The sequence below is a fragment of the Salarias fasciatus genome, chromosome 4, assembly GCF_902148845.1.
Source record: "Salarias fasciatus chromosome 4, fSalaFa1.1, whole genome shotgun sequence".
Classification (NCBI taxonomy): domain Eukaryota; kingdom Metazoa; phylum Chordata; class Actinopteri; order Blenniiformes; family Blenniidae; genus Salarias; species Salarias fasciatus.
The window spans coordinates 27,059,017-27,082,739 of NC_043748.1; the positions used below are offsets into that span (position 1 = coordinate 27,059,017).

At 43.1% G+C, this 23,723-nt stretch overlaps 1 protein-coding gene across 4 annotated transcripts; it reads right to left on the reverse strand.

The window, feature by feature from the left end:
• Positions 1–6,263: 6,263 nt before the first annotated feature.
• Positions 6,264–22,998, reverse strand: LOC115387738 (FAD-dependent oxidoreductase domain-containing protein 2-like). 4 transcript variants are annotated; one of them, XM_030090577.1, is made up of 10 exons: positions 22,860–22,998; positions 12,960–13,180; positions 12,567–12,872; positions 12,225–12,476; positions 10,954–11,262; positions 10,708–10,874; positions 10,446–10,611; positions 9,757–9,983; positions 9,481–9,651; positions 6,264–6,992 (listed from the first exon to the last, which is right to left on the reverse strand). In XM_030090577.1, the coding sequence occupies exons 2-10, from the start codon at positions 13,172–13,174 to the stop codon at positions 6,859–6,861; spliced, it is 1,947 nt and encodes a 648-aa protein (XP_029946437.1). In that variant the 5' UTR covers positions 13,175–13,180; positions 22,860–22,998; the 3' UTR covers positions 6,264–6,858. The 4 variants fall into 4 exon arrangements, with proteins under 4 accessions (XP_029946437.1, XP_029946438.1, XP_029946439.1 ...); XM_030090578.1 differs by having other exon boundaries at positions 12,960–13,177; positions 22,860–22,987; XM_030090579.1 differs by lacking the exon at positions 22,860–22,998 and adding an exon at positions 14,795–15,030 and having other exon boundaries at positions 12,960–13,177.
• Between the last annotated feature and the right edge of the window lie 725 nt (positions 22,999–23,723).

Below are 23,723 nucleotides of genomic sequence, written 5' to 3' on the forward strand. Positions count from 1 at the left end.
GACAAAAACAAACTGCAGAACATTGTCAAGACCTGTTCTAAAATTACAGGTGTGAAACTGAGAGACTTGCATTCTCTGTGGGAGCGGCAGGTGCTGAGTAAAGCACAGAGTATCTTGGCTCAGCCTCTTCATCCTCTGACTCTAGAGTTTATCTTGATGCCTTCTGGACACCTGTATTATGCTCCAGCTCGGAAAACTAATTGTTTTTCAAACTCTTTTGAACAGATTATCACCTTAGATAACGTCAGTGTATCCTCCTCCTCTACTGTCAGGAACCTCGGGGTCTTATTTGATCAGGATATCTCCTTTAAAGCACACATCAACCTGGCTTGTAAAACAGCATATTTCCACTTGCGCAACATAGCTAAAATAAGAAACATTCTACCTAGAAGCGATGCAGAAAAACTCATCCGTGCATTTGTTTCCACTAGACTGGACTACTGCAACTCCCTTCTCGCAGCCTGCCCAAAAAGTGCATTAAAAAACTTTCAGTTGGTTCAAAATGCGGCCGCCAGATTATTAACTGGAACTAGAAGACGTGAACACATTACTCCCGTTCTAAAATCTCCTCACTGGCTTCCTGTGGAGTTTAGAGTTAGATTTCAAATCCTTCTCCTTCTGAGAATGGTGGCTGAGGTTATTGACCTGCCAGTTCCTCACATCATTAATTTAAGTCTGACTAAATGTTTTTTCCCCACACAATGGAAAACTGCTAAAACAATTCCTCTGATTAAAAATAGTAAAGAATCGTTATCGGGTAAAAACAGCAGACCGATTAGCTTATTGCCTGTGTTAAGCAAAATCATGGAAAAGGTGGCATATGATCAAATACAAACATACTTTTCAAAGAATGGGTTAAATACAATCTATCAGCATGCATATAAAAAGGGTCATTCCACTTCAACTGCACTCACTCAAATTACTGGTTATTGGTTAAATGAAATGGATAACAAAAATCTTATAGGAAGCGTATTTTTAGATCTAAGCGCAGCCTTTGATGTGTTAGACCATAATATATTATTGAATAAATTGTGCTGTTATGGATTTGAATCATCAGCTTTAAAATGGATGGAAAGTTATTTAAATAATCGTATGTACAGCATTTTCTTTAATGGTAGTTATTCTGTGACTGAGGGAATGAGTTGTGGAGTGCCCCAGGGCAGTTGTTTGGGACCCCTTTTATTTTCTATTTTTACAAATGATTTTCCACTTATAATAAAACATGCAACCATGGCCATATATGCTGATGACACAACACTATATGCATCTGCGCCTACTGGACAACAACTCAGCAACATCTTAAATGAGGAGTTGGCAACAGCAGCATGCTGGATTCGAAATAATAAGTTAGTAATCAATGCAGACAAAACTAAATGTATGTTAATTGGATCACAATATATGTTGAAAACAGTTAAAGAAAAATTACACTTAAAATTAGAAGAAACTGAAATTGAACAGATAGAAGAAATGAAATTATTGGGTGTAATTGTAGATTCCAAATTAACATGGACCAGTCACATAAATTACATGTTGCAGAAAATGGGTAGAAGCGTGGGCATGATTAGACACTGTAGAAAATGGATTCCACAATACGAGGGGGTACCCAAAAAAAACCGGAATTTGGTCAGAAAACAATAATAATAATGAGTTCTGACGTCTGGCCGTCAGATGTGCTGCAGGTAAGCCTCGTGCACATCTGTGAGAAATTTGAGCTCCGAGAGTTACACTGACGCCTGTCAGGAGCTATTTATAGCAACAGAGTGCAGAGGCGGTCTGCGATTTTTTCCAAAATGGCGACATTGACTGTGAAGCCAGAGCAGCGCAAACATTAAATTCTGCTTTTTGCTGGGAAAAAACAGCAGCAGAAACACTCAGCTTGTTGCAGCAAGCCTACAAGGATGATGCTCTGGGGAAGACTCAGGTCCATGAGTGGTCCGGGGGTTTGAGAAGGGCCAGATGTCGGCGCGTCAGGTCCGCTCAGCGTGAAAACAATGCTGAGCTGCTTCTTGGCTGTCCAGGGTCTCGTCCACAGCGAGTCTGTCCTCCTCTTTTCCCACTGGGTTTTTGGAGTTTTTGCCGGATGTGAGGGTCTAAGGCGGTGGTTGCTTGTTTTGTCTCGTTACTGTGAATTTGACATATTAATATTATGGTTATTCACTGTTTTTATTGTTTTAACATTATAACATTACTTAGTTCAGTCATTAACGAGCTGTTGTGGACTGTTCATGCCACTATGTTTATTGGTCTGATGTCAACGTTCTCACTCTGTTCTGTCTGTGGACTGTTTATATAGACACCACACTGTGATTCATCTTTATTATCAAAGTCATTATCAATCTTTGAAATTTTTACCAATCAATGTAACATCTTGAAGCCCTCTGAGGCAACTGTTGCTGTGATACTGGGCTATACAAAAATACATTGATTGATTGATTGATCTTTTGTGCCTTCTGCAATCAAATGATTGAATTCCAGTTCTTAAATTGTTTATTGTATTGCTTGTTTTAATATTGTTCAATCTCAGTTCCACTTGTGGTTGAACTGGACTGTCTCATGTTGTATATACGTGTGACACTGCTCGAGATGTGCTGCAAACGAATTGCCCTATGGGATCAATAAAGTTTTCTGAATCTGAATCTGAAAAAACTAAGGAACAAAGATAAAGTAAAATACGGGAAGAAAGGATGAGAGTTTTTGCTGCCAAAGCAAAACTACACTGTATGCATGTGTGATAGACACATATAAAGAAGTAGGGAGGTATATAAAGAGACAGGGTTGGGGGAGGTAGACATATGTAAGGAAAATTATGGATTATTATTATTGCACTGTTATTACAGTGAATGGAGATGATGCAATATTTCCATGAATTTTTATTAAATATTGGTATAGTAAAATCTCTTGGGAATATTGATGCACATAGAGGGTCTTATGAAGAATATTTCTATTTAGGTGGTTTGTGAAATCAATTTGATTTTTTTTCAATACATTTTCAGTATTAATATTATAGTGAATGACAATGATGTGATATTTCCATTAGTTTTTATTAAATATTGGTACAGTAATATCTCTTAGCAATACTGATGAAGGTAGAGGTGCACATGAGGAATAATTCTATTTAGGTGGTTTGTGAAAACAATTTGACTTTTTTCAAACATTAATTTTTCCATATTAATATTAAAGTGAATGGAGATTATGTAATATGTGCAACAATTTTTATTGGATATTGGGTTTTGTTTAAATTTGTTTAAATGATTGAGTGTAAACGAACAAATGAGTCTGTATTTCTCTATTTCAATTATATCTGTTGTTTATTAATAACATGACTGAATATAGTTAAACAACTTGGAAATGATCACACCGCTATTTTTCAATAGAGACCACAATTGCAACTTCCGAACTCACTTGAACGCTCCATCCAAAAGCTACCGTAGGGCTCAGTACAAAAGTGCAACAGATTTTTAAGTGGAGATAGTGGGACTAGCTCTCAGAGAAGTGCGGATAGCACAACTGCAGTGTCCGACAGTACGGGTGAACACTGCACCCCTCCACCGCCCCGTCCAACGGTACGGGTGAACACTGGCCTGTCCGACACACAGATGCGCACCTTGCTATCCCCAAATCTAGGTACATAAATTACAATGTCTCATCAGGTACGCATTTTTTAATTTGGTAGTGCATGCGCACCAGCGCACCGCTTCTGTGCACCCCTGTTTATACATTATTTATACATTTTAAACTACAGAGCTATTACCATATGTGCACAACAGTTATATGCACAGTGTGCATGGTTTATTTGGTCTGTATATGAGTGCAAGAGGTAGAAACTCAGACGTAAAGCTGATCAGGAACAGTGCCGACCAAGATAAATTCTTCATCCTCAACTTAAATTCAGAACCACTATCTGAGAGAAGAAGACTATGTCTGCATTTTTCACACCTAAAAATGCTAAATTCATGCAACAAATAGCAGATTGGGTTACTTTTGACTAGGAATGCTTGCCAAAATAATGGGCATGAATTAATTAAGAAAATATTCAAAAATAACTTTTGGGATCTGTTTTCCTTCAGCATTATTACAATATTACAGTTTCTTCTGCTCAGCTTTTGTCTGTTTGCACTTCTTTCAAATCTTTAAAAGGACCTAAACGTCTTGGACCTGCAAGCGACTTTCCTGATGCTGAGTCTTGTGAGGGTGTGTTTGTTGGTCTTTCAGTTAAAGCCAGTTTCAATTGACATGTTAAATGCTGATCATCAGCAAATGTTTGGTATAATTAGGCAAATATTTAGTGGATGGGACATTTATGCATGTTCATAACAGTAGCTCAGTTGGTAGAGCAGGTCGTCTTATAACTGGAAGGTTGGTGGTTCGATCCCCGCTCCCGCAGGTGTAAAACTGTCGTTGTGTCCTTGGGCAAGACACTTCACCCACCTTGCCTAAGTATGAAAGTTGTGAGAGTGAATGGTTGGTGGTGGGAGGGGCCGATGGCGCAGATCGGCAGCCTCGCCTCCGTCAGTCTGCCCCAGGGCAGCTGTGGCTACAGCAGCAGCTTACCACCACCCAGTATGGAGAGAATGAATAATGCAATGTAAAGTGTCTTTGAGTGTCCAGAAAAGTGCTGTATAAAACCAATGCATTATTATTATGTCTGCCTGCTTCGACACAGCTGATTGTAATGATGCTCGTTATCAGCCTTTCTGCTGGATTTGGCCATGATTCTTCTTGGGATTCAGGTGTGTTGAAGCAGGGAGACATGGAAAACATGCAGGGCTGCGGCTCTCCAGGAATGCAGTTTGACACCCCTGTCCTAAAATGTCCCTGCCAATGCAAATGTGCACATTTGAATGTTCTGATCACACAAAATCAGTTGGAATTAAAGCTGCAACCAGCGTTGGACAGGTCCTCACATCCTTGGTGACCAGCGATTGTAATCATATCCCCCAGGTGGCGCTGTGACTGACAGCGTATTTACCACAAGTTTGAGGAGCATGCACAGCATGTGCAGGCCAGCCATGCAGCACTTCTTATTCATCCACGCATGGCGCATTGCTCTGGAATTCATGAAAACTGGACTGTGATCACACATATGAAGTCTCAGTCAGACTGAAGCACGTAGTTGCACACCAGTGTCTATTTGCTTGCGACGTATCTTTTTTTCAGTGGGTTTCCATGGCTATGCACTTTGACTTTTGGCTAACATTGTGGTAGCTCTTCATGTATGCGCTGGTCAAACTCATCCCAAGGAGGCATTCACTACTTAATATGACAAATTTGAAAATCAGGTGGAATTTCAGTTCATTCAAAATGGCCTACTTCCTGTTGGGTTTATGGCACGGGTCCAAGAGGCTTTGTTGTGCGGTGGGATAGACAGATGTATATTGTCTGTCATTGAACTGATAGTAATGTGCGCGCCAATTTTGGAAGGATTTTGAGCATTTCGCCGACTAATTTCAAGGATGATATTACAAACTTTTCAGCAAAGCCTGATGCCTCAAACTGCCTGTAACCAATGTGACTATGACCGAATTTTACAGTGTGGATGTTTTCAGACATGGACTGCTGCCAGTCATATGCACTTTGGACCTGATTCAGTAATGTTTCAAGTTTTCATGGCGAAAAATGGGTATTCACTGGGGTCATCAACTTATTTAGGCTTTTGTCACCAAATTTATCCTTGATATAATCAATGGTCTCAGAGTACTTGTAATCTATAAAAGTGTAACTCCTTTTGCCAGTAAGTGGCGCCATAACTGTGCATGGAAACAGGCATAATGATGTGATCAGGGCATCCTTCGGATCAAACGTTAAGTTTGAGAAAGATTGGAGTATGCACATGAAAAGTAGACGGTACTTTCTGTTTGATAGCGAAGGATGAACCATCAGAGGGCATTCATGGCCATGCCCTTTGACATTTAAAGAACATTTTGATAACTTTTTATCAAGAAGGTCTGTTGTATCAACTGGCCAAGTCTCACATCTATGTATTCCATTGTAGTATTGATTTAAAGTTATTGATATTTGGACAGTTTACCTTGAAGAGTTAATAGAAACAGCATTATTGTTTGATAGGATGTTTTGTTCACCTGCATTTCTACTTCATGCCGCTAGGTGTGCTGTGTGAATGCTCAACCTTATGCAGGCTCTCTCTACATGTCAGAAAAAAAGTGTGTTATAGACAAAAAGAAGTGCGCCAGAAGAAGCTGTTACATGTTCAATGATGAAACAAACCGTTTTCCAGTAAAGGAGAAGTGCTGAACCATCGTTTCCATGCATTTTATTCATGCAGAAGCAGTGAAATTGAATCACAGGTTTTACCCACTAGGAGGATGTTCTTTCACACCATTTACACATAACACCAAATTCTTTTGTGCAGTCTGATGTGCTACATACCAAATTTCATAGATGTACGCTGAAACATGCTGCCCACAGTAGACATTAAAAATCAGAAAAAATTGAAGAGGGCTCCATGGAGCTATTTTGGCACACACATCCGCAATGACTATAAAATAATAAGAAAAAAAATGTTCACCAATTCTGACTTGTGTGGAATTTTCTTGCAAGTTTGAGTGTTTAGGCCTCAAAAATGCAGCAGTTCCAGCAGAATTAGAAAGAAGAATTCCTTACATTCAAATAGGGTCCCTCGCACCCTTGGTGCTCTCAGGCTCAGACCTTAAATATACTCACAGCGATATTATGAAATCTCTATTAGTAGGAACTGTTTCAGAGAGAATACATGAGTGTGATACTTTGGCAGACTGTTGGGACAACAATCAGAGGCCAAGTCCTGAAGACATGGAGGTTCCAGCTGACACCAGGTTGTCAGGGATTGGCAGGTCAGTTCCAGGTGAACCAAGTTCCTGATCAGCCAGAGAGTCCAGAGGTAGGAAAGTTCTGCTGAAGCTCAGAGCTGTGGATTACACCCTGCTGCTTCAGGTATCCCTGCTGGCAGAACGGTGGCGGCTTGTGGTGGGTAAGAGACGAGCGGAAACACGACTCTGAAAGATAGAAAGAAACCTTGGTTGGTTCAGTTATGTACAGCAAGCCAACTGACTGTCTGTTGAGACTCAGGGAATAATTATGGCAGAAACCTTAAACAGCAGAGGGCTTCAAAGCAATAACTTATGTGCAACTAAGAAAAAGAAATGAACCCACCATTTTCACAACCTGAGCTCGACCTGCTGGGAGTGCTGGGCTGCTGCTGGACATAACCAGCTAGCAGTCAGTTGTGATTTGAATCTGTGAACAAATCCACTTCTCTAAGTTCTAAGTCAGCGGTTTTCAAAGTGTGAGGCGCGCCTCCCCTGGGGGGCGCCAGAGGGTTTCAGGGGAGGCGCGGCGCTACAGAGAAGAAAAACAAAAACTGTGTGGGATTCCGAAGCAGCCGAGCAGTGTGTCCTGTGAGATTCCAGTGTGAGGCCGGTGTAATTTGGTTTTGAGCTTTCCAACCTGGCGTCAGGAAGAAGCTCCAGAGTTTGGCTGGATTTCACACCAAAAGATGAAACTGGGGCGACTGGCAGCTTGCAAAGTTTTCATGACATGGATATTTTTTTCTTCTGTTCAGGATGAAAATATTAAAGAGTTAATGCAAACACCCATTTGTATTGTGGATCAGCTCCAGCATCCTGCAGCTCACACGGCTGGATGAAGTGGTACAGTGAATTTGGATGAATGTTGCATTAAGCTGGAAGATTTGAACCCTTTTTGAGAGTGATAAAGTTATTCTGAGTGAGAAGTTCTACTTAACTGGAACGCAGCATCATTTCAGTGGCCAAAGCTGGTTGGAGCGTCTAAAGAACCTCCAATGTTTAGGAGCCAATGCTCTTTGTTTGTAGTGTTGTTAAGTGAAGCTCTAACCACCCAAGCATGCGTCCCAAAGGTGTCAACCCCTGCTCTGGAGCATTAAACATTAAAAAATGGACATTAAAAAATAAATCAATCAGCTATCAGTGCTACAAGGCTCTGCAAAAGCTGCAAAAACACTGTCAAGGATGACAATAATGGTGTGAGTTGGGATAAATATTTTTCATAACTACGAGGGGGTACCCACAAAGAAACCGGAAATTGGTTGTAACTTTTTATTTCCGACATTTCAAAATAAAACATCACCGTCACCTTCAAAGGAATCTCCATCCGCATTAATGCAGCGCTCCAGCCGTGTTTCCCACTTGACGAATGTGTCGGCATAGTCGTGCGTAATGATCTCCTTAAGGACCGGCTGCGATTTTTCTTGCACCTCCTCCACGACTGCAAACCGCCGTCCCTTCAGCCCCTTCTTCAACTTGGGGAACAAAAAAAAGTCACAGGGGGAGAGATCCAGCGAATAAGGCGGATGGGGGAGGAGAGCCATCCCATTTTTCACCAAGAACTGCGTGATGCGCAGAGCTTTGTGCACAGGCGCATTGTCGTGGTGGATCCACCAGTCTCCACTCCCCCATAACGCGGGCCACTTCCTTCTCACATCCTCATGGAGCCGTCTTAGGACTTGAGGTCTGATTTACAGTTTGACCTGGAGGGACAAACTCGCTGTGGACGATACCCTGCACATCGAAGAAGCAGATCAGCATTGTTTTGATGTTTGAGCGGACTTGACGCGCTTTCTTTGGCCAAGGGGATCCGTGGTGTTTCCACTGGCTCGACTGCTGTGTGGTCTCTGGATCGTACCCGTAGCACCACGTCTTGTCCCCGGTGATGACCTTGTACAACAGCCCGGCGTCGTCCTCCAGCTGCCGTCTGATTTGCCGGCATACGTCCACGCCAGTCTCCTGCTCCGGTGTGAGCAGGCGCCGCACCATTTTGGCAGAGACCCGGCTCGGCCCCAAATCCTGGCTTATGATCCTCTGGCAGGAACTCCAGGAGACCCCCGTCAGGTCAGCCACCTCTCCAACGACCCGGCGGCGATCCGCCATCACAGCCGCTTCAATTTCCCCGACAATTTTGGCTGTGTGGGAGGTGGAGGGTCGTCCTGATATGGGCTGATCCTCAATGGACATCTGGCCCTTCTTAAACCGCCCGAACCACTCACAGACCTCAGTCTTCCCCAGAGCATCATCCTTGTAGGCTTGCTGCAAGAAGGTGAGTGTTTCTGCTGCTGTTTTTCCAAGCAAGAATCAAAATTTAATGTTAGCGCGCTGCTCTGGCTTCTCAGTCAATGTTGCCACTGTGGAAAAATCGCAGAGCGCAGCTGCACTCTGTTACTATAAAAAGCGCCTGACAGGCGTCAGTGTCACTCTGGGAGCTCAGCTTTTTCACAGATATGCACGAGGCTTACCTGCAGCACATCTGACGGCCAGAAGTCGAAACTCATTATTATTAGTATTTTATGACCAAATTCCGGTTTCTTTTGGGTACCCCCTCGTATGCATCTGCATTTCCCACCAGCAATATTTCAGAGCGCTATGCTGACTTTTGGTCATTTTCCAATAGTTTCTTTCGGCTTGTGGACTTGTTACTTGGACAGGATGAAGAATGAAGAAACAGCTTCACCTGCATAGAAAGTCCTGAGGTCAGTCTGAAGACAATGCTCCAGGAAGCGCCGCAGTGGTTGGATGTGAGATATGGGGCTTTCCCACTCCGTGAGGAAGTCCTCAACCATGTGGTGAATAGCTTTGGGCCTTGGTAAAGGCCAGCCCTCAGGAAGCAGCTTCATGTCATCTTCTGGAAAAACAAAAACAAAAAAACAAAAAAAAAACAACAACCTCAAATCAGTTTGTTTTTTTGACTGAAATGAACACGACATCTGTTTGCAGCGTTTCTACCCACTAGTAGGAAGAGTCTCATAGTAGTATAAAACTGGATGCAGGAAGTTGGACTTCCAAGCCTTTGTCCAATCTGTTTCTGCCCTATTACTCCCCAGGTAGTCGATCTTCTTCTTCCCGTACTGCATGAGCACCACGATTAGCCCGCGGCTGGGGACTGTATGGCCAGAGAGTGAAGAGAACTGAGGCAAAGCCTGGAGCGGGAACTCATCCAGGTACACACAGTCTGATCTAAATGGAAACAGGATGAGAATAAGATAAGAATTAAAGCTGTGAGCAGCAACACATGGGCCCTCACACACATCCACAGGCCATGGAAACCAATGTCCCCGCACTTTGATGAAAATGTGACCAAATTTTACATTGATACTCTACATGTTCTCACATTGCAATATTAAAGCGCTATTGCTGTTGCCAGCAGGTGGAACTATGACTGTGAACGATTATTGGCACATGGATGTGATCAGGGCAGCCCTGAAGTTTGAGGCAGATTGGTGAGCCACATGACTGTTAGACAGCACTTCCTGTTTGATGGCAAAGGCTGAAACATCAGTGGCCCTTTGTGTGTCGAAGACGATGCGAACTTTCCATCAGATAGGCCTTCGGTATATACTGACAAACTCTGAGCTACTCCCTGTGAGCACGATCTCCTTCATCAGAGCGATATTCCTGTTTATCACAGCATGGGCTTACCCTCGAAGAAGTATAAGATCGCCCAGCACTGCAAACATCTGGTATGGCCCCGAGGCCTCACCAACCCTCTTCAAAATCCAAGACTGCAGCTGTGTTGTCAGCAGTGTGGTTGAAGGCCAGTTGTTTGTATGGTATCGCTGCTCAAGAACTCTATGAACGGCTCGTACTGTGATGGAAAGAACAAACTGTTAAAAAAAACACTGTGATACCTGTTCAGCCCGGAATAATAAACCATGAAGTCAGGAACAAAGAGGACTTTCACCTGTGTAACGGAAGCCATGGACAAAACCACCAGCAGATGCTCGGTAGTCTCTGGAGTGACCAGCGGTTCCCAACACGAACAGGCCCGGAGTGTCGGTCGCTTCATACCAGGCCGTCAGTCCTGGGAGCCTCCCTTTGGCATTTTCACTATTCGGTGGGCAGGCAGAGCTGTGAGGAGTTTTCAAACTGTGTCAGGTATGAAGAATTATTTGTACCAAAACTACACCACAGTCACCACAAGCTTCACCTGTCGAATATGCTGAAGTTGAACCGAAATCCGAGACATCGAATGACACGGTCGTAGGGTTTTCGCATTGGGAAGTTGTCGATATGATGCGATGGGAGTTCTTCTCGGGTCACGTCTGAGCTGTTCTTCACGTTTACATACTTTTTCAAAGTTAGATACAGCTGTTCTGTTTTTTCCTTCCTCTTTCCACCTGATCTGCTTGCACCATTGTCTTTTTTGCGAGCGATGACTATTTTCTCCAGACGTGACTCCACCAGCCCGTCAAGGGACTTCAGCTGGTATGTGTCTATCAGCTCATTGTTCACAGCTCTAGAAAAGACCAACAATTCACAGTGAGTTGAGTTCATATTAGACGTTTTTTGTTCTGTTTAAAGCAGGGACTAGCAACGTTCTTAACAAGATGGACAGTTTGCCACATTCACCAGCAGGAATGTGCATGAAATCACAACTTGAAATTACAAAATAAATTGGGCGGGCTACAACTTTAATGGTTCTATATCATTAAATTTAAAAAAAAAAATAAACCAAAAAAAAAAAAAAAAACTTTTCTCAGTGCACATGAGAAAGTCCCCTTCAGCTCCCCACATATCACAGTGTCCAGCCCTATAATGGCTTCAGTGCCTTCACTTCTACTGAGAAATGAGGGTCTCACACACAGTAACTACATCTCAATGAACTCATAGCACATTTTCACATGGTTCGGTTTAAATTTAGAAATACCACAAACTTAAAGGTTATAAAATACAGCTTTGGATTAGATTTTTTTTTTTAAAAAAAACCTAGATTTTCTACTGTCATGGACACATTTCATTACTGCTAAATTGTCAACATGCTCACATGCCCACATTCAGAGACTTGATCATTTGCTCTGTCTCTTGCGGTTTTCACAGAGATTTAAATGTGGCAATAAAGTGCTCATTGAATATATGTTTGGAGTGGCCTCTATTAGACAGTATAGTGTATTTTTGTTTTGTTTTTTTTCCTCCAAAGCTGTCAAACCTGGCTTTCACACAACAAAGCTTTAGTGATGACCACAGTGCTGCATTTTCATTGATTACATAAAGACAGAGAGCAGAAAACATCACTCTGTCATCTTTTCAGTGACTTACAACAATTTTGCCATTTTGAAAGTTGTTCAAATGGGGCCGCCACATCTGTCTCTCTGTCTCTGCTCCAATCTTTCTCTCTCTCTCTGCTTTAGTTGTCGTCTCTGTTCACGCTGCCTTCCCCACTGATTTTGCTGCCCCCCGCTTCAAAGGATCCAGACTCACCTGAGATCCCCAACATAATGCGTTTGCCAAGCAAGTCGAACCGGGCTGGAGCTCAGCATGTGCACCCGACTCGCGCTTCCGAGGATGCTCTGGGCTGTTTCAAAGGCAGAATTCCCCTTTCCAAGGATCAGTACTGCCTGATTCTTGAAGTCTTCTGGGTTTGTTGAGATGGACTCGTAGCCCTCCACCAGGTCTGACCCTACAAAGTCTACTGTTTGAGGAACCCACAAGCCTGTAGCCACCAGAAGGATGCTGGAGAGGAAGGGGCCAAAGAAGAGCAAGGTCAATCCACAAACACAAGTGTGGGTTTCTAATCTGTGAGGTCACAGTACTGCAAAGCACCTGCATAAGTAGTGTGATCCATGTTGATCAGTCAAGAGGTAGCGCCTGGCAGTCTGTGACTGTACAGCTCGGATCTTTCCGATGTCCACACCGTACAGGACCCTCAAGCCAAGCTCCTTCACAAACATGGACAGGTAGAGAGGGAAGGTATCCGCTGGTGGGTAAAACTCTCTGCTGACTCTCTTGAACAGGAGGTTGGGATCATCGCTCAGCAACGAGTTCCAGTCGTGGCGGAGGTTGAACTCCCGGTTCTGTCTTCCTGTGTGGACCTTGTTTATGCTTATGAGCTTCCTGTGTCTGGGATATCTGAGAATGCCACAAGCCAAAGACAGAGGACATGAGCCAAAGGTGATGCAAGATGAGGAATATGTCATATCACATCAAGACTCTTACTTGTTGAAGAAGCTGCCAGGTCCCGAGTTCCTCTCCAAAATGATGTAGTTCCTTTGAGCCTTGGAGAGGAAGTAACCCATCTGCAGTCCTGCAGGACCACCTCCAACCACACAGTAATCATAGTGGTGGCTGCCATTGTGCTGGTGGTTGTCAGAAGTGCAGGCAACCAGGCAAATGAGATTGAAAAGGATGAGACAGGAAAGGTTCGGATCCATTACCTGCTGGACATGAAGTGGACATGAACCATCATCTTGAGCTTTTGCTCTCTTGTCAATTTAACAATGCACCGACACTTAGCAGTTGAAGCATTGCTGAAAAATAATGTAGGTGGAACTGTGCTTTATGAGCTCCACTACTCCCTGGATTCAGTAGAACTCCTTTCTTTTCTTTTTTACATTCTTGGGCAAACTGATTATTCCATATGCATCTGACCAGACTAGTGACAACAACAGACACCAATGCTCTGTGAAATATAATTATTTATTGCCAATATCAATCACTTGAGGAATTTGTATGCAAAACATAAATACCTTATTGCATGAGCATGCGATTTTGACAATTTCAACATTTGAGTTGAACAATCAAGAAAAAATGAGCAGATTAAAAAAACTGTCACATCAGTAAAAACTACTCATAAAAATTGACACGAATCTGTAAAGCACAACATATTTCTGCAGTATTGTGTGTAAAGACAACTGTGTTTATTTATGTGGACCTGATATCTTATTTGTTCAGGCAATCGGTCCTTTGCAGACACGTGACCAAAACCGGCGACACGCCCCCCCCATTCGCCATTTTGCAGGCATTGTATACGAAAACAACAGAGCAGTGAGCGCATCATAGTGATTTCATTACTTTCTTTTCGGCATTTTCCCATATGGAGAAGAACAAGAGCAGCAAGAGGACATGGTACAGAGACAAACTCATAAAGGAGGCCAGGGTTAAATTGGCCACAATTAAAAACATCGATCCATATGACCTGAAAACCAGAGACTGGAGCTCCGACGCCGCATTGCTGCCTGACTCCGGCGCTGGACTTCATAAACTGCCTGGTTTACGGTGTCAGCGCCTACACATGTGAGCAGTTCCGAAATTATAAATCTCTGGAAGCGCACAGACATTTGACGAATGGCAGGGTGCAGGATGTGTTCGCATTTGACAGCAAAGGTAAGCTCACCTGTCATCAGTCCAGTTGTGGTTGTTGGGCACGCTGGTTTTGTCTGATTTGCTCTACTAGTTTTAACTGAGGGTAATGGAAAACTCATGTGTTATATATTGTTGTGACAAAATGACCTCACATTCACATGCCACGTGCAAGAAAAAAGTGGTCATTGTCCAACATTGAAAACCCTGCTGTCATACTCAAACCCACCGGTTTCATCTGCCTGTTACCGTAACTTCTCTCTTTTCGCTGTTATGTTGTCTGTTGTTTTATTTGTAATGTTTTTAACCTTGTGTAAAGTGTCCTTGAGTGTTCTGAAAGGTGCTGTGAAATTAAATGTATTATTATTACTATTATTATTATTATTATTATTATTATTATCATTATCATGCATCACTCAAGTATGAAGCAGTTATAAATGAATGCTTATAGCAGGCATCACCTTGTCTAACCACAGACAGAAACCTGTCACCCTGTCCTTGTTTTGTAAACCAGAAACAGTGGTAATGTTGGCAGTAATTAAATTAAATTAAATTAAATTAAATTAAATTAAATGTGTTGTGTTGTGTACAGGTCTTGCACTCCCACCGTCTTAAGTGTGTGTGTGTGTGTGTGTCATCTTCTGTGAGCAGCCGACTGCTGTCTTCCTCAGCATCAGGTGTCACGTCCTCACTCTGGTTATTTTTGTCCAGGCTCCGAGGTCCCCTCCTCAGTCTGCAGCTCTCCAGTCTCTGCATCCCGGCAGACTCCCGTCTCTGGTGCTTTCCTTAGCTGCTCCCACCTAAATCGCCTTGCAGAGCTGCATTTGTCGGTGTGACCGATGTGTGTCCAGATGTGGGGATGGTGCCCAGTCTGGGTCAGTCTCCATTATAGGCTGGTTGACCTGCAGACACAGGTTAGGTTTTATTGAGAAAGCTAGCAAACACTGGATGCTTGCATAACATTGCACACTGGTAAGTTAATCACACATGCTACCAGGTCAGACTGTGAGTTACAAGGACTGTAAATACAGACAGGTGCAGAGGGATTTGTTGTGCTGATTGTTTCTCAGGCTGGAACATCGTCTGACTGACAAGCTGCTGACTCTGTTCTCTAGGATGTATTGTAAATTTAGTTTGATCAATTATAGCAAACAAATCAATGACTGTATGTTTGTTCTCAAAAGGAAATCAAATCTGATGTGATGATGTGTGCTGCAGTGTACCAGGGAGTGTGTTTGTCTCTACTTGTCTGTGAGGACAGAACTGACATGACGTGTCCTCCTCTGGACAGCAGGTCTGACTGGATCTCTGAAGTCACTCCCTCCGTAAAGTTTAAATTTAAGATGAAGAAATAAAATAAACAGATTTAGCATGAAGTGATTCTCCACTGCCCTCCTCCTCTGACTGTATTTCACAAGTGAAGTTGGCTCGCAGCTGGGTGAAGCTAGTTCACAGGTGCGCTAACCGTTAGCGGCTAACGTAACTTCAATCTGAAAGAAACCACATGTTCAGTAAAATTATTACAAAACAAACTCGCTTACTTGCCTTTATGAAAATGCCGAGAGCAAACAACCATGTTGGCAGATATGGAGTGGAAAATGATGCTCTTTCATGTCATGCTGCGACCCCCGCCGTCTGACGCCTCTTCATCATTTCCTCAGTCTGCTCCCCGTCATTTCTTTCCCATGTGGGAAACTGGAAAAAAACGGAGAATGCCTTCTCTCCTGCTCCCATTCCGTTGATGCGACTTATATGGCAGCCTATCACGCAACACGATCTTCCCATTTCTGAGAAATAATGCCGCACTAAAGACGTGAATCACAGAGTGAGACCATGCCTGCGAAATGGCGATTCAATCCCACAATGCAACAGAGTGATGTCACCTGCAAAGGACAGATTTGGCGTTCTTCTCTTCTGCATGGCAAATCTCTAAATGATTTTTGTATTGAAGATGGGAATGTTTCTTTCTAGGGGTGTAACGGTACACAAAAGCCACGGTACGGTACGTACCTCGGTGTAAGGGTCACGGTTCGGTACGTTTTTCGGTACAGTGGGGAAAAAGTAAAAAAAGCTCACAAATGTACCAGAACATTTTTCCCAAGCTTTCCCATGCGACACATTATTGGCCCAGTTTACATGGTGTTTTTTCAATCCGATTGTAAACAATAGTATTAAACGCGAGTGTATTCATGTACAGCATACAAAGCATCCACGATGAATCCTCGTTTACAAGGACCCTGTGACATGCGCACAAAGTCTCACGAGGAACTTGCAGGTCTTCCTCTCTGCAGCAGCAGTCCTCAGCGCCAAGCAGAGAGTTTTTATCTGCTGATCTCTGCTCAAATAATGTCCCAAAATCTCCATGATACGCTGCTGAAGGAGCGGCTGCTCCCCTGACCGCAGCACCGCCGTGCGGAGCAGCACGTCTCGGTGTGAGCTCTGCGCCGCATGCCGATGTTTCGAATTAACTGGTGCCCGTGTTAACTTGTGACCAATAATGACTGAAACATCTAGTCGTTCTGGCGAACGTCGGTTATCGACAGTTACAGTGAGTGTATACGTTTAAAGTCTTTTGTGAGTCTTACTTTAACAACTGCTGTAATCAGCATGTGTTTACACAGACCTCCGCTGTCATTCGTTAACACGGGAACCAGTTAATCCATAACACCAGCCGGCGATCGCTCGTATTCTGCTATAGAGCTCTTTATACAACTCGCTGTTGTGCGATTTGGTTCCATCTCGCCTCTCCAATGTTTTTTATGTCGGGCTTTAGTTTTAAAAAAGTGTTTTTCCACCACCATGGCGTTCTCTGCTGGTTTTTTGACTGTACTGCTTCCCGTTTACTGGCACGTCACACGTCACTCCGTATGAGGGAACGCACGCGGAACAAATACTCTCCCGTTTAATCCGCTCCGCCACACGCTGCAGCTCTCATTCCGCTTGTACTTTCTTCTTTGTTTGTTCATGTTTGGACCTGCTTGTTGTACTTCTTCTTCTTCTGTGATAATGGTGGTTGCCGGCAGCTTTTAGGCTCATTACCGCCATCTAAGGTTGGAATTTTTTTTTTTTTTTTTTTAACTCACTGGTGTATTCGTCGTGTGATTGTGTGTGCCGAACCGTGACCCCCGTACCGTGACGGTACGGGACGAATACAAATACCGTTACACTCCTATTTCTTTCTGACTTTTATTTTCCATGGAGATTGAGGCCAGAGCCTTTAAGGCCCGTCCATGCTTCACATGTCTGCGTGGGTGCGCGTTGCGCGTTGGTCCGCGTGACGTAAAAATCGTCATGAATTCCTGTCCGCTAGGGTCTGCGCGGACCGATCCGCGGACGTCTGCGCAGCAACCAGATTTTGAGATGGCATTTCGCGCTGGTTGCACCGGTATACGCATCGCCAGAGCGCCACAGCAAACAAAACATGACGGTAAAAGTTGAAGTAGATGGAGCTACAGCCTGATGGCTCCACTTAAAGACGCCGAGAGAGAAAAACTCGTGGAAAGAGAGATCAGACTCTGTCTGGAAGGAGGAGAAGGTCTGCTGACAGAAGTGAAAGTAACTAATCGCTCCAGCGCCGCCCCCGTGATTCAGAAACAGGAAAAAAAGGCTAATGGTGCGTTCACACCGGACGCGTTGCAAGCGTCACGGCGTTGCTTTTACATTCGAAGTCTATGGTGGACGAGCTTCAACGGACCTAACGCGCGTCAGGCGCTTTTCGAGCGTTGGCGACGCGCCTCACACGCGCCACGTGTTGCAGGCGTCAACGCCTGAAGTTGGGAAAATTGAACTTTGGAAGCGTCAACGCGGAGCGTCATCCAATCACAGACGACCACTCTGAACGCCGATGCGGGCCAGAAGGTCGTCAAACCGGGCCGGGAGAGGCGGAAGTCCCGCTGAAAGCGAACCTCATCCTCACGCAGCTCCTGGAGCAAATGGTGAAATTCGCCAAATTGCGAACGCCGCTGCAGGATGGGATGAACCCAAAAACATCGCACAGGCGCCTGACGCCGCCGTTTTCTGGCTTTCCTTATTAAATAAAGCCGAGCCAGTGTCTCGATGGGATCCGCCATTGTCAACATGAAGACAGGACACAGAAGCTCCTCCCACTCCCGCCAATGAGCTGCCGCGCGTTGCAAGCATCGTGTGTAGATCAGCACACGCGTCGAAGTCATCACTTTACATGCGTCAACTGAGGCGTCAGTGACACCCGTGACGCTTGCAGCGCATCCCGTGTGAACGCACCATTAATAAACTTTAATACTTAATGATAATGTACTGACAGTGTATGTGCTTAATTTTCTCTTAATAATCCGTAATAAAGGAGCAGATAAACAGTCTGTAGTGCCGGAAAAGCTTCTCGAGGATGCGTGAATCACCACGCCTGCATGGAATGCGCACAGGTAAGCTCAAAATGTAGTATGGGAGAAAGTGCGTCCGCATCTTTGGTGCGGAGGCTCCAAAGCGGACGTGGAAACGCGTACATGTGAAGCATGGACCAGCCTTTAGGTGACCCTGTAACACCATGTTTCTCAGTAAAGCGTTGCCTTGAGGCACATTTTGAATTGTCCTAAAAGCATTAGAGCCCACGATGCTGATTGGATGAATTCCAGTTGCCATGATCATATCCCATCAGTAATTGGCCTTTCATAAAAACCCGTCCACCTTAACTGTTTTTCACCCAACAAGCTTCTTGATGCTGACAGACCATCGACACAATGTCGTGCAGGGAGAAGCATACCGGTGCCTGTCAGTGACTCTTTTTGGAGCGGTACCAGCACAAAAACCTTGGTGTGCTCTTTGACTCTGAGCTACATTTTATTCCACACATTAAAAACATAACTAAGATTGGATTTTATCATCTTAAGAATATAGCTAGAGTCCGCCCGCTTCTCTCTCAGGCCAGTACAGAGGTACAAATGCAGCTTTTATCTCCTATCAGTTAGATTATTGTAATGCCTTGCTCTCTGGTCTTCCCAAAAAGTTATTTCAAACCTACAACTATTACAAAATTCAGTGGCGTCTGCTGACGAGGACAAGGGGGCGGACCCACATTACACCGGTTTTACAGTCGCTGCATTGGCTCCCTGTCCACTTCAGGATCGATTTTAAAGGAATACTCTGAAGATTTTGGACCCACGCCCTATCCCGATCATTTACAAAGTGAGATAAGCTCATAAATACCTTTTTTGTGTCCGTTCGTCCAGCCGCTGGCTAACAGCTGTTAGCATCGTAGTTAGCTTAGCTCAACTACGGCAGGTGAAGAGGAGACAGAGCCAGACTGAGAAAGTGGACAAAATACTTCTTCCAGTGGTCCAGGGGACGGCGTATTAGCACGTGAAGTAAATCCGAATGGTTATAAAACATTTTAAAAGACGTGTTTTCTTTTCAATCCCTTAAAATAGCGTTTTGATAAACACAGACCTGCACAAGCATAGTGCGCTGCGGAAGGATATACCAGGCGCACAGCGGCTGAGTCTGTGCTTCTACTGCTGTGCTCCGGTATATCCTTCCGTGGAGCACTGCCATGCTCAGGTCTGTGTGGATCAACACGTTATTTTAATGGATTGAAAAGAAAACACGTCTTTTAAAATGTTTTATAACCATTTGGATTTACTTCGCGTGCTAATACGCCGTCCCCTGGACCACTGGAAGGAGGATTTTGTCCACTTTCTCAGTCTGGCTCTGTCTCCTCTTCACCTGTCGTAGTTGAGCTAAGCTAACTCTGATGCTAACAGCTGTTAGCCAGGCACTGGACGAACGGACACAAAAAAGGTATTTATGAGCTTATCTCACTCTGTAAATAATCGGGATAGGGCGTGGGTCCAAAATCTTCAGAGTATTCCTTTAAAGTTCTCTTATTAGTTTTGAAATGTCTTAACGGCCTTGCTCTTTCTCATTTAGCTGACCTGTTTTTACCGTATCGACCCTCGCAGCCCTGAGGTCCTCTGGCAGCGGCTTACTGTGTGTTCCTAAAGCCAGAAGCAAGACCCATGGCGAGGCGGCTTTTAGCCATTACGGCCCCCGCCTGTGGAACAGCCTGCCGGAGAACCTCAGGACCGCAGAGACTGTTGATGTTTTTAAAGGGAGTTAAAAACACACCCTTTTTAATCAGACTTAGATAGACTGTATGTAGGTCAGCTGTCACCCCCTGGCTCTACTGATCACCTGCATACCGGTACTAATCACACACACACTGGGATTCAGGTTGGTTCTTAAAAAAAATAATTAAAAAAAATCAGTTTTGCAAGTTATATAAATGATCCGCTATTGATAGAATCAAAGGTACGATATCCTCATATATAATGTTTGCAAAAAACCAAAACCCAAACCACTCACGTTCTACCGTCTTTCACTTATGGGGGTAGGATTAGGTTTTTTAAGTTTTTTTTTTTTCTCTTTTCCTCCAGCTTTCACATTCACTTCTTCTGTTTTCCCTTTGTTTCCTAAATGTCAGTATTATCCATATCACATGTCACACCTTAGAATATTTCCACATCATCCTCTAAATCTCAAAACATCACACACACATGAACAGTCCTACACCCCCATGCTTAAAGCAGCTAGACTTAGTCACTATAGATGTGCACACTACACATATGCTTTCACCTACACATCAAACACTCCACTCCTCTTCTTTCACATATCCACAGCAAAAACATGCATTCTCACTCTTATAAACACCACACACACTAACATACATCTCCACACACGCACACACACACATTTACAGATACACACCAATACACGCACGTACAGTGCCTTGCAAAAGTATTCACCCCTTGACCGTTTACCTAATTTGTTATATTGCAACCTCTAATTTGAACATTCTTTTCAAATCAGAATTTTATTTGATGGATCTGCACAAAATAGTCCAAGTTTTGAAGTGAAATGAGGAACATAAATCCATTTTTTTTTCTTTTTTTAAATATAAAACTGAAAATTGCCATGTGCATATGTTAACCCCCTTTGTTATGAAGGCCCTAAAATGCTCTGGTTCAACCAATTACCTTCAGAAGTCACACTATTAGTGAAACAAAGTTCACCTGTGTCCAATCTAAGTGTCATATGATCTATCAGTATATACGTATACACCTCTTCTGAAAGGTCTCAGACGGCAACATCTAATAAAGAGGTGCCGCTAACCAAACACCACTATGAAGACCAAAGAACTCTCCAAACAAGTCAGAGACAAAGTTGTTAAGAAGTACAAGTCTGGGTTAGGTTATTAAAACATATCTAAATCTTTGAATATCGCCAGGAGCATTTTTGTGATACTGTACTGTTATATCTATTATTATCACATGGTATTATCATAATTATTATAGTTAATATTTTTTTTTATTATATTTAAATTTTATAATTGCTATTATGACTATTACTTCCATTGTTATATTCTAATCATCACAGTATGCTGTTTCCATATTAATTATTATATTGTATTTTATTTTGATTCATACTAAGTTTCAACATGATAAATACCATAAACAGTAAAGAATCGGTTACAACATCGGTCTCATTAAAACCATCTGCATATCTACAAACTACTATAAAATACGTGTTTATTGATGTTTTGTTCGGGCCATGGTGTCCAGCATCAGTGTCTCTCATCCAGATTTAGTCTGATCTTCCTCCAATCTTCTTCCCACAAATAAAATTCAGTCAACATCTAATGGTAATTTTCTGCAAGAGCACCACAGATTTCATAATTTTCCCCATAAATGCATGGAAATAGAAAACATTGCCACATAAGCATTGTTCATGAAAATACCTGCATTGCTGTTTGTTCTGTGTACCTGGTCTACTTTTTCTTGATGTATTTTCCAAGAGCAGAAACAAACTAATGAAAAAAGATTGTTGTTTTCTATTGTCATTACAAAGTGGGATATTTGGGAACTGAAATCACTTTGGTCTGAAATGAACTGTGCTCCTTTATTTATTGAGCACTGGGGTGGTCTCTACCCCAGGAGAATTTGATTCTCATCTGACGGTTCCACCTTAACTTTCAATAAAAATATCAATTATAATAATTGTGGCAATAATATGTGATAATAATAGATATAACCGTACAATATCACAGTAATGCTGATCAGAATCATACAACCATAATATCAACAGCAATCAAGTACAATATACATCCTTTAACCGATTCTCTCAATAAAAATCTCTGCCTGAAGAGTTTATGACTTCATTTCATTCTTTTTATGTCTGTGTGTCCTCCATGTATGGTGTTTATAAGAAACTCTATCAGACGTTGAAAACTGATGGATTTATGGTCACTTCTATGCAGCACACAGCAGCGTGAATGGGGCGTGTCCGTGTATGACGTCTGCTCACCCTCGAGCAGATTCACGTGACAACAATGCCGGTTTTCGTTGGTTGTTGCGCTATTTTAGCCCCGCCCCTTCCCTTTTTTGATTGACAGGTATATGTGACAGGCTTGCAGCGGCGCACCACACAAATTTACCGGTCATTTTTTTTCAGTTAGTTGGGACCGAGTTGGTGGGGAGTCGGGACTGACTTGGCTTGGGGCCGGTGAGGTGAGACGACTTGGATTGGGGCCGTGGCGACTGTAATCCATGGTGTTAATGCCTCACTCCGCGGCTGTCCTGTCTCAACCCCCCGGTTGTGATGTGTCTCTCCGCGGCTGTCCTGTCGCACGCAGCCCCCCGCCCCGTTCCAATGTATCACTCTTCCAGCCTTTCTGTCTCACTCCTCCTGGGATGGCAGACTGCGAGATGTTTCAAACGCGGTCTTTACCTTTTCGAATCAGCCGATCCTTCGCGCAGACCGCCTGGAGGTGGAAACACATCACCGTGGCCAGATGTGGTTTTCCATATTTCCATCGTGTTATTGTCTAACAACAAAAATCAACTCGTCGTCTGACCTGGAAGAAAACACTTGAGGGCGGGTTAGACGAGGGGGGCGTGGTCATTGACCATAGACCACTGCATCATAGAACTGGTCTTCATAGAAACACACATTATAGACCTGAAATACATGACACGACAGCACATAGTGGAATGACATGTTTCACCATAAAAGTGATCATAAATCAATCATTTTAAAACTTCTACTCAAGTTTGTTGTAAATATTAGACACTGAGGACACACAGACACAAATACAACCAAAGGAACTCAGAAACTGTTCAGGTTGACTGAGGTTTTTATTGAAAGAATTGGTTGAAAGATTTTTACTAAATTTAATTGTAATTCATATTATGCATGCATCATTCTGGCCAGCATTATATTGAATTGTTATATATATATTATATATATATATATATATATATATATATATATATATATATATATATATATATATATATATATATATACATATATATATGCATATATAACAATTCAATATAATGATGGCCAGAATATGTATATATATATATATATATATATATACACACACACACACACACCACACACACACACACATACATTAATAATAAATAATAATAATAATGCATTGGTTTTATACAGCGCTTTTCAGGACACTCAAAGATGCTTTACATTGCATTCTTCATTCTCTCCATACTGGGTGATGGTAAGCTGCTGCTGTAGGCACAGCTGTCCTGGGGCAGACTGACGGAAGCGAGGCTGCCAATCTGCACC